General features: G+C 47.3%; 1 protein-coding gene and 1 pseudogene across 1 annotated transcript; one reads left to right on the top strand and one right to left on the bottom strand.

Annotated features, from left to right (window-relative positions):
* Positions 1–4,953: 4,953 nt before the first annotated feature.
* Positions 4,954–6,189, top strand: LOC125517109 (AAA-ATPase At3g28510-like). The gene has a single exon (XM_048682298.1). It carries the CDS (start codon positions 5,023–5,025, stop codon positions 6,187–6,189), a length of 1,167 nt encoding a protein of 388 aa, XP_048538255.1. The 5' UTR covers positions 4,954–5,022.
* A 2,239-nt stretch (positions 6,190–8,428) lies between these two features.
* On the bottom strand, positions 8,429–9,828 carry LOC125517108 (annotated as a pseudogene).
* Positions 9,829–10,462: the final 634 nt, after the last annotated feature.

Below are 10,462 nucleotides of genomic sequence, written 5' to 3'. Positions count from 1 at the left end.
AAAAAGGAGGAAGAAGAAAAGAAAGAAGAAAAAAAGGAAGAAGAAAAAACAAGAAAGAAAAAGGAAGAAGAAAAAAATGAAAACCAAATAAAAACCAAATGAAAACCAAAAGAAAGAAGAAAGAAAAAGGAAGAAGAAAAAAAGAAGAAGAAAGGAAGAAGAAAGGAAGAAGAAGAAAGAAAGTAAAAAGAAAAAGGAAAGAAGAAGAAAGAAAGAATAGAAAGGAAGAAGAAGAAAGGAAGAAGAAGAAAGAAAGAAGAAGAAAGAAAGAAGAAGAAAGAAAGAAAAAAGAAAAAGGAAGAAGAAGAAAGAAAGAAGAAAGGAAGAAGAAGAAAGGAAGAAGAAGAAAGAAAGAAGAAGAAAGAAAGAAGAAGAAAGGAAAAAGAAGAAGAAAAAACTCAAGAAAAACAAAAGAAAACAAGAAAGGAAGAAGAAGAAAGGAAGAAGAAGAAAGAAAGAAGAAGAAAGAAAGAAGAAGAAAGAAAGAAAAAAGAAAAAGGAAGAAGAAGAAAGAAAGAAGAAAGGAAGAAGAAGAAAGGAAGAAGAAGAAAGAAAGAAGAAGAAAGGAAGAAGAAGAAAGAGGAAGAAGAAAGGAAGAAGAAGAAAAAAAGAATTTTTACTTAAAGAATCTTATTTTTTAATTCCTCCTCCTCTATGTCCCCTTAATCTTATTTTTTAATTCCTTTATACTTAAAGAATTTTTACTACATGCAGGAGTGACATATGGCGGACGACAGAACTGAGCCGCTTAGGGATCCGGAGGCTGAACGTTATTTAATGGACATCATCAACAACGAGATTCCTTATGTGCCGGGCTCAGAATATGAGCAACAAGAGGATGTAGTCTCTTCTTATATGAACCTTGACGGTGACGATGATCGAGAAGGTGAAGGAACGGACATTGTCGACGGAGGTCAACCGTCAACAACCGACGATCTCCAATTGCAAGAAGCAACCACCTCCGGCGAGGTATATATATACATTGAGAGCCTCTCGTGATACAAACTTACTGAAATGTGAATACATATGTATTAACGCGCGCGACTCTCTTTCTTTTTTTAGCCCTCCGGATCGAGTACGACAAAGCAGCGTGGCAAATCCAAGGCGATGAAAACAGGAGAAACATATGCCATTGAGTCTGTCAGTGAAACCGGCAAGCCCCTACAGCACACCTCAAAGTTTGTCAACCAATGCGGAGTCGTTGTTAGAGACAACGTCCCGATCACCGTCCAGGAATGGAAAGAGCCAAAGAAGGCACGTCTTGGTTTCAGTTTTGTCGACAAGAGAACGAAAAAGGATTGCTGGAGAAAGCTTGTGGAACATTTCATTCTACCTCCGGAATACAACAAAGTCGATGAATTCGGTAACGAGGTTCCGGGTGGACGTCAGAGGAGGAGGCTAGTTAAAGAGTTCGCTCTTCAGAAGATGGCCGATGCATTCCGGAACTTCAAGAAAAATTTAACCCGTGACTATGTCAACAAGGGCAAGACTCCGGATTTCAATGGACAATATGAGAAACTGAAAGATGATTGGCCAGAATTTGTGAGGCAAAAGCAATCGGACCATTTCAAGGAAATATCGAAAAAAATAAGGATAATGCGGCTAAGAAAAAGTACCATCATATTATGGGGCCAGGAGGATACCGCCTTGCGGACCCTAGGTGGCAGAAGATGGAGGAGGACCTGAGGGTGCGAGGAATCCCTCTAGGTACAGAGGGATGGGACCCAAGGGCCAAAAGCTGGTGGTACGGGCATGGGGGATCGCTAGACCCGGAGACAGGGGTGTGTGTTCACCGGCATCGACGCTTTGCTCCGACCCAAGCCCTTATTGACGCAATGACCCAAGCTCAAGCGGGCTTGATCAAGTTCAACAGAGAGAAAGACGCACTGACTTTAGCCCTCGGGAATGATGAACACGGAGGACGTGTACGAGGCAAAGGCAAAGTTTCGTGGAAAGTAGGGTTTTCCCAAGACAATGACCCGTACGGTTACAGAAGCCGTAAGAGAAAGACGGACCGGGATGCAGATCTTATGACGAAGTTTGCATCGGAACTCCATGAGTTGAAGCAGACCGTGCATGAACTATTGAAAGAAAAATCGGCTGCAGGGCCGCATGAAGATCATGAAGCGGATTGCGGAAGCCAGCAGCGGAGAAGCAGCGTGGCTTCCACGGATGCCCCGCCTGGTGCTAGTGCACCGATGATCGAGATTCGTGCACCGGAGCCTCACTACCCCGTGGATGATGTAAAGAAGATGAAAGACTGTGATCTGCATTATCCCGTGGGGGACGTTTCCACGAAGGTAGCTAGCGGCAGTGCTTTACCCTGTAAACCTGGAGCACTCCACCACAACAACCCCATTCCATATGGCTATGCTTGTGTCACGGTGGAAGACATAGTCCAAGGGTTTGAGGACCTGGAGATTGACAAACCTACACCCGAAGGGGATAGCAGACTTGGAGATGTCAAGCGCCAGTTCATTCTATGGAAAAAGAAGTACATAGTGTTTCCAGACCGAGGCGCCAAGGCTAGCAAGTCCACCCCCCTCCGATGGTGGTGGTGGTGGTGGCGGTGGTGGCGGTGGTGGTGGTCGTGGTGGTTCACCTACACCTCCTTCACGCCATTCGACGCCGTCCCCCGATCCACAACCTCCGGCGGGTACGACGCCCCCCAATCCTCCTTCGGCGGGTACGACGCCCCCCAATCCACCTCCGGCAAAGAAGCAGAAGCAGGCGGACAGCAAGGAAACCTGCTCCTGGACTATTAACCCGGACCCTTATGTACCTAAGACCACAAGGGTACCGGAGCCATCGCTGAAGCGTCTCCTCCCAAGGCCTGGGGAACTTAGTGAAGCTGACCTCACATTGGCCGCGTCTACTGATTATGAGAAATGGAAGGCGGATATGAAGGCGAAAAAAGTGCCTGAGCCCAAGCTTCACTGAGAAGAAAAAGAAGTGGGCTAAGGATTTTTTGACGACACCGTCCCAAGCCGAGCTGAATATGCCTGACGACTATGGACATGAACTTCGTAGGCAAGCAAAAATATTGAAGGAGGAAGAAAGTAAAAAAAGCGGGAAACAAGTTGACCAGCTCGGGATGCAGAAGAAACAATCGATCCCCCCGCTCATAGTGAAAGCCGGTCCGGAAGAGGACCCCGAGATCATAGCAGCTGCGGCAGCACTTGGATTGACTGTAGCGGCTGCCATGAAACAAGCGTCCGAGATGGGTTTGACTGTTCGTGCCTTCTTAGACCTTGAGGATGCGCCTGTAGGTGAGATAACATTACAATATGTGCGGAAGGGGCCTCTCGTCGAGCCTGAGAAGGAAAATAGTCTACCAACACAAATGCGAAATCTGCTACGTTGGTACAAGCAATTCATAACATGGGCCGACAAAGAATATGTTTATGCGGATGTTACACATGAGCATCACATCAAACGGTACTCTGTAGAAGTTCATATGAGTGAATTATTCCAGCTGTTCAATCTGCGCGCCCTCGACAAATCTATGCTGAGTTGCTACGTTCTGTAAGTGATTTATTTCTACCTCATCTCGTTCTTCATTGCCTGCACTATATATATATATTGTCCTAACTATATTGTTGCGTACGCTATTATGCAGATTGAAGATTTGGGAATGCAAAATAAGAAACATCCATGATGTTGGGTTCATTGACCCACATATCGTTAATGGACATGTGTTAGAACATCACCCCAAAGACATGGAGAAAGACCTGTACAAGTTTCTTAAAAAGCATCAACTCAAAAGTCATATTCTATTTCCTTACCATTTTGGGTGAGTGTTTCTCTCTTGTGCCCATTCTATTTTGTTTACTCCATGCATGGTATGTCTAATCGATGAGTTATGCATGACTGTGCATGTAACGTGTCCGCAGGTTCCACTGGATTCTGCTAAATATTGAACTTCACACCTCCACAGTTCTAATCATGGACTCTAAGGATTCGGATCCAAAGCGTTGGGCCGACATGAGAAAAATGCTGCAAAAGTAATTATTTTCAATCATTTGAGCTCTATATCGATCGGTCTCTTCATTTCCTAATATCAACTAACTAATAAATCCCTTATTCATTTAATTTTCTTTGCCCTGTAGGGTTTGGAGACGGTTCTCAGAAGAAACTGTCGGTGAATTCAAACATGAGCTAGATTTCAGAAAGTTAGTTAATGTGGATAAGCAGCCATCGGGGACCGATCTATGTGGATACTATGTTTGTGAGAACATCCGGAGACAAACCACTGAGCGGAAGGCATCAGCTAGCATGCGGAACGCGACGGATAACTTGCGGAGGAGGCTTAGTCCAGAAGCTCGCTTCCGACCAATTCAAGAAGAATTAGCAGGATTTTTCATGAGGGAAGTCATCAATCCTAAAGGACAACACTATACCGAGGACGAAGAAATTTATATGCATACCCGAGGTTGAAACTTGTTCGAAGTTGTATATGGTCATCCATCCTAATTGTGTATGGAAACTTGTTCGAAGTTGTATATGGTCACCCGAGATTGAATATATATTATATATTCCTCTTGAATTCTTCTTGTTTGAAATTTCATATGCATGTATATAGAAGCGTAGAATATGTGTACTGAAACTTCATCAAAAATAAAATAAAACACAAAATAAAATATAAAACAAATAAAACACTACAAATTAAAAAGAAACCAGGTTTAGGGGGGCTAAAACCCTAAACCTGCGGAGGAGGCCTTTAGTCCCGGTTGGCCACGAGAGCCGGGACTAAAGGTCCTCGGCCCCGACGGACCACGGGCGCCCACGTGGCGGGCCTTTGGTCCCGGTCAGCCACAAGAACCGGGACTAAAGACTTTTGTCGCGGTCCGTAAGAGCCGCGGCTAAAGGGGGGGGGGGTCTTTAGTCGCGCTTATTTAGTCCCGGTTGCACAGCCGGGACTAAAGGGCTTTTTTCTACCAGTGCACCGAGGCCTACCTCACCGCCACCTGCCGGTCCGGTGCCCGCTGCCTCCGCGCCACCCTCGGCTTCGACGACGACCGCATGAGCCTCGCCCTGGACGACCACGAGGATGTCGTCGACCACTTTCGCGGCGCCAACATGCGCTGGAGCAAGATCAAGGTGGTTCCCCGTGCCACCACCATCGTCACCAACGGCCCCGGCCGCACCGGGGAGCGCCGCATGTACCGCCTCACCTTCCACCGCCGCCACCGGCGGCTTGTCGAGGACGCCTACCTGCCGCACGTCCTCGCCGAGGGCCGTGACGCCATCGCCAGGGCCCGCCAGCGCAGCCTCCACACCAACAAGCCCAAGGACGACTGGGAGGGAGACTACGACGCCTGGAGCAGCGTCAAGTTCGAGCACCCCTCCACCTTCTCCACCCTCGCCATGGACCCCACCAGGAAGCAGGAGATCCTTGACGATCTCCAGATGTTCCGTGACAGCAGGGACTACTACGCCTCCATTGGCAAGACGTGGAAGCGGGGTTACCTGCTGTTTGGGCCTCCTGGCACCGGCAAGTCCACCATGATCGCCGCCATGGCCAACTTCCTCGACTACGACGTCTACGACCTCGAGCTCACGTCGGTCAAGAGCAACACGGAGCTAAAGAGACTCTTCATTCGCACAAAAGGCAAGTCCATCATCGTTATTGAGGACATTGATTGCTCCATCGATCTCACAGGCAAGCGCAGTAACAAGAAGAAGACGGACGATGGAGAAAAGGACAAGGAGAGCAAGGTCACGCTGTCCGGGGTGCTCAACTTCATTGACGGGCTATGGTCTGCTTGTGGAGGAGAACGGATCATTGTGTTCACGACCAACCACAAGGAGAACCTAGACCCGGCACTGATCCGACGTGGCAGGATGGACATGCACATCGAGATGTCCTACTGCTGCTTCGAGTCCTTCAAGGTGCTCGCCAAGAACTACCTTGGTGTCGAAGAGCATTATATGTTCAGTGAGATTCGGCAGCTTCTAGGCGAGGTCAACATATCGCCGGCTGATGTAGCAGAGAATCTGATGCCTAGGTCGAAGGAGAAGGACGTGGACAGCTGTCTCGGTAGACTGGTTATGGCGCTTAAGGAGAAATCATCTGCTAGGAACAAAGATGGAGATGAGAATGACAATAGTGGCAAACAACAGGAGGAAGACAAGAACAAAAAGCGCGACATTAGCAACGATGACAAGAAAGAAGATGATGTACCATGATAGCATATAGAGTTAGTAAGTGCATGTGTAGATATAATTTTTAACACAAGAGTATATGTACACTTGCATTCGAGTTGGTCGGTTAGGGTGCCTGCCCCATGTGTCTTTTTGGTTGTGGTATCTTACTTGCAATCAAGTTAAAAATATAGATACCATGTGACACATGTGGTAAGCAATCCAAACAATCCAAAAAACAAGTTAAAAATATAGATTATGTGAAATTTATACAAGTGTCAATTGGCGTGGTTTGCTCGTCCCAATTTTTTGTCAACTTTTCCGCTTCAGAATCTGCAAGAATTTATATGTTTCCATCATTTTCGTGTGAGTTTGTCGTAGTAGACTAGTACTAGGAGAGAGTGTTTCTACACATGCATAGATGAACCCCTTTTCTTATTTGTTTGAGGGAAGACAAGACGGCCCTTCAAAAATAAGTACATACGGACACTATCTTCTTACAAACTGATATGTCGATTAAATATACTTCTCTGGTTTGACTTGATCATGAATATATGTATGCTAGTTAATTCAGCTGCACATATACACAGACCACGAATGTGTGAATCCAGCAGTTTGTACAATGTATTTAGAAATTTACCTGCTTTAGATGTGCGAAGTTAGGAAACGCGTAAAATATATGTTAGGGCATGTATAATGGTGCTATCTTAGAGGTGCCACATAGGATAAATATTGACATGAAGGAGAGAGAAATCATAAGAAAAAGGCTTTGTTTTCTCTTATTTAAGAGATAATCTCTTAGCACAATATGTCTCTTCACGTTTTTAGGAATAGCTAGTTATTGAAGGTAAGGTTAAGAGGTAACCCGTTGTAGATATACTTTTATCGGGGGATTGGATGATTTGCCCCACTTTATAAGGGGTTTGTTGATTTGCCCCAGGGTGCAAAAGATCCAATTTCTCTATTGTCATCTCTCAATTACATGTAAGGCTTAAGATAAGACTGTCTTATCAACCATTGTACATGTCCTTAGGTGTTAGAACATTTTTTTTAAATCATTAAATGTTACTAAACATTATTTTTGAATGGTACAAAACATTTTTTTAATTACTTGAATTTTTTTACACTGCATAAACATTTTTAAGAGTAGCACAAACAAATTTCTGAAACATGTAGGCAACTTGATTGATCTACAGGAAGCTAGCAGTATGTATGCATGGCTGGATTTTAATTGAATGCAGTGCTGCTGAATTTGTTTAGCTAGCGACCAGAACCTATTATGCCGTTGTTTGTTTGTTGTTGCTTCAGTTAAGCTTCACAAGACATGTACTGTACTTGTACCTTGCATGTGTTTGATAATATATGTGAAGAAGAAAGATGCAATGCGGCCTTGGAGCGGTGATGCCCTATTTTAGGATAGCTGTTTGGAGACAGCGCTTGCTCGTGCCCAAAAAAATATATCAGTTTTCGTGTCCAAAAGTTTACTTCGCCGCTTTTCGTGTCAAAAAATAAGGCCGATGTTGGAGATGCTCTTAATGTGTGACTGTTTGGTTGTCCTTGTTGCTATCTCTTATAACTCTCTTGATCAATCTGCTTATGGCCACTTGATTGCAGAATTAGAAATTTCATGGAAGCTTGCAGGTGAGTTCCTCTGAAATTAGAATGCGAGCAAAATAGGGTATTCTCATTGTCTAGCTAATCATGGTTATTATGTTGGTAGCACCCCTCGTTAGCTGTGTCAGGTTCCATGTTGTATCTCTTAAGCTTGCATTAGCGGACTATAATTCTATTCTTATGAAATAAAACCTATTCTTTCTCCCAGAAAAAGTATCTAGCGTCATCACGTTTCTTCTTGTTTGAGAGTGTGTCTTCCTGTTTCATGTATCTCAGCAAAATCTGGGCGCACATACTTGAACACATTTAATAATACTAGATCAATGCACGCTATATAGTATGCACGGTTGAAAAACACTACCTATTAACCCGCAAAAAAACACTCTGTCACTAGCCTACTACTAGTACTACAAACTTATGTATAAATTCAAGCAGTTATTGAGGAGAAAAAATGACAAAAAGATTCACCCAAACAAAGCAGGTGAGTGGGGCTCTTGTATAAATTCACATTAATGTAATTTGTTTTACTTGAAAGGAAGATAAACCAACTGATTCGTGTCAGCACCCTACGGACTACTGATTCGGATGCAATGATACATATTTTGTGTTATACTCTATGTACGCATGCATTTACTGACTCACACATTTGTATATGCTATCGTGGGCAGAATTATTGATCCTCGTCTTCTTTCTTGTCGTCACTATCGTCTTCCTCCTCTTCTTCGTCACTACTGTCATTCTCTTCTTCATCTTTGTCCCCGGCAGATGCTTTCTCCTTGAGCGCCATAACCAATCTACCGAGGCAGGCGTCCACGTCCTTCATCTTTGACCTAGGCATCAGGTTCTCCGCTACATCAGCCGGCAACATGTTGACCTCGCCTAGAAGCTTCCGAATCTCACTGAACATATCGTGCTCCTCGACACCAAGGTAGTTCTTGGCAAGCACCTTGAAGGATTCGAAGCAGCAGTACGACATCTCGATGTGCATGTCCATCCTGCCACGCCGGATCAACGCGGGGTCTAAGTTCTCCTTGTGGTTGGTCGTGAAGACAATAATTCGCTCGCCTCCGCATGCGGACCATAGACCGTCGATGAAGTTGAGCACCCCGGACAGCGTCACCTTGGTCTCCTTGTCCTTGTCTTCATCGTCGTCCTTCTTCTTCTTGCCCTTCTTACCGCGCTTGCCTGTGAGATCGATGGAGCAGTCGATGTCCTCAATGACGATGATCGACTTGCCTTCCGTGTCGATGAAGAGCCTCTTCAGCTCGGTGTTGTTCTTGACCGTCGTCAGCTCAGGTCATAGACGTCGTAGTTGAGGAAGTTGGCCATGGCCGCGATCATGGTGGACTTGCCGGTGCCAGGAGGCCCAAACAAGAGGTAACCTCGCTTCCATGTCTTGCCGATTGAGGCGTAATAGTCCTTGCCGTCACGGAACATCTCGAGATCGTCAAGAATCTCTTGCTTCTTGGTGGGGTCCATGGCGAGGGTGGAGAAGGTGGAGGGGTGCTCGAACTTGAGGCTGCTCCAGCCGTAGTCCCCGGACCAGTCGTCCTTGGGCTTGTTGGTGTGGAGGCTGCGGTGGCGGTTTCTGCTGATGGCGTCACGACCTTCGGCGAGGACGTGCGGCAGGTAAGCGTCCTCGACGAGCCCCCGGTGGCGGCGGTGGAAGGTGAGGCGGTACATGCGGCGCTCCTCGCTGCGGGCGGGCCCCTTGGTGATGATGGTTGTGACGCGGGGAAACACCTTGATCTTGTTCCAGCGGATGTCAGCGCCGCGGAAGTTGTCGACGACCTCGTGGTCGTCCATGGTGAGGCTCATGCGGTCGTCATCGAAGTCGAGGGTGGCGAGGAGGCAGCGGGCGCTGGACGCGCAGGTGGCGCTGAGGTAGGCCTCGGCGGTTTCGTAGGCCTCGTTGCGGCCGAAGCAGTCGGGGTCGTGCTCGTCCAGGGTGATGGTGTCGTAGGGGGATATGGCGTCCTTGATCCGGCTGATGAGGGTGTCGACGTAGTCCCTGACATTGTCTGGAACGCACTGCTGCGCCATGGACCACATGAACAGGAGGTTTGTCAACGACGACAGCACCCGCGTGAACCAGCCGCCGGCGACCAACATGTCCATGGCTCGATCTCGATCTCGATCTCTACTAGTAGTATCTTTTGTTTGATAATAAATTCGATATCTACTTGTGCATCACGTGGGTCGTCTTTATATGCCCGAACGCACCGACCTTCTGAATTCAAGTACAACGCAAACCCTAGATGCATGGACTCTGTCAACGGAGAAAATATGAACACATGCACGAGCGAAATTTCCTTTGGGAGACTAGTAGTCTTTGCACGGGTTACGATTCCGGTTTCCCAAAGAAAACTAGATACACGGAGCTTGCAAAGGAAATAGAGATTCCCCGCTCCTAGGGTTCCCCCGCGCCTTCGCCGCCGCCGGCCTGCGCCACCGGGCCCTGCCCGCATGGTGTTGGCGGCGGCGGCGGCGGCCTTCCCTTCCCCACGCGCGGTGCCATGGCTCGGGTGGTGGCGTCCCGCGGCGGTGCTCCTCGGTCGACGGTGGTTCCGGCAGCGGCGGCTGCTCGAGGCGGCGCGCTCTGGGTGGCCTAGAGGCGGCGGCGCGGCCACTTGGCGGCGGGCTGGCGCAGTGGATGGTGGCGGTGCCCTCCTGGCCTAGATCCGGGCTCTTTTGGGCCCAATCT

This window comes from Triticum urartu, chromosome 6 (genome assembly GCF_003073215.2).
Source record: "Triticum urartu cultivar G1812 chromosome 6, Tu2.1, whole genome shotgun sequence".
Classification (NCBI taxonomy): Eukaryota; Viridiplantae; Streptophyta; class Magnoliopsida; order Poales; family Poaceae; genus Triticum; species Triticum urartu.
Note: the sequence above shows the minus strand (reverse complement) of the source record. Positions and strands in the feature narration are given on the sequence as shown.

Coding starts and splice junctions, on each gene's coding strand:
- LOC125517109 (XM_048682298.1), top strand. CDS start 5,023: ATGAGCCTCGCCCTGGACGACCACGAGGATGTCGTCGACCACTTTCGC.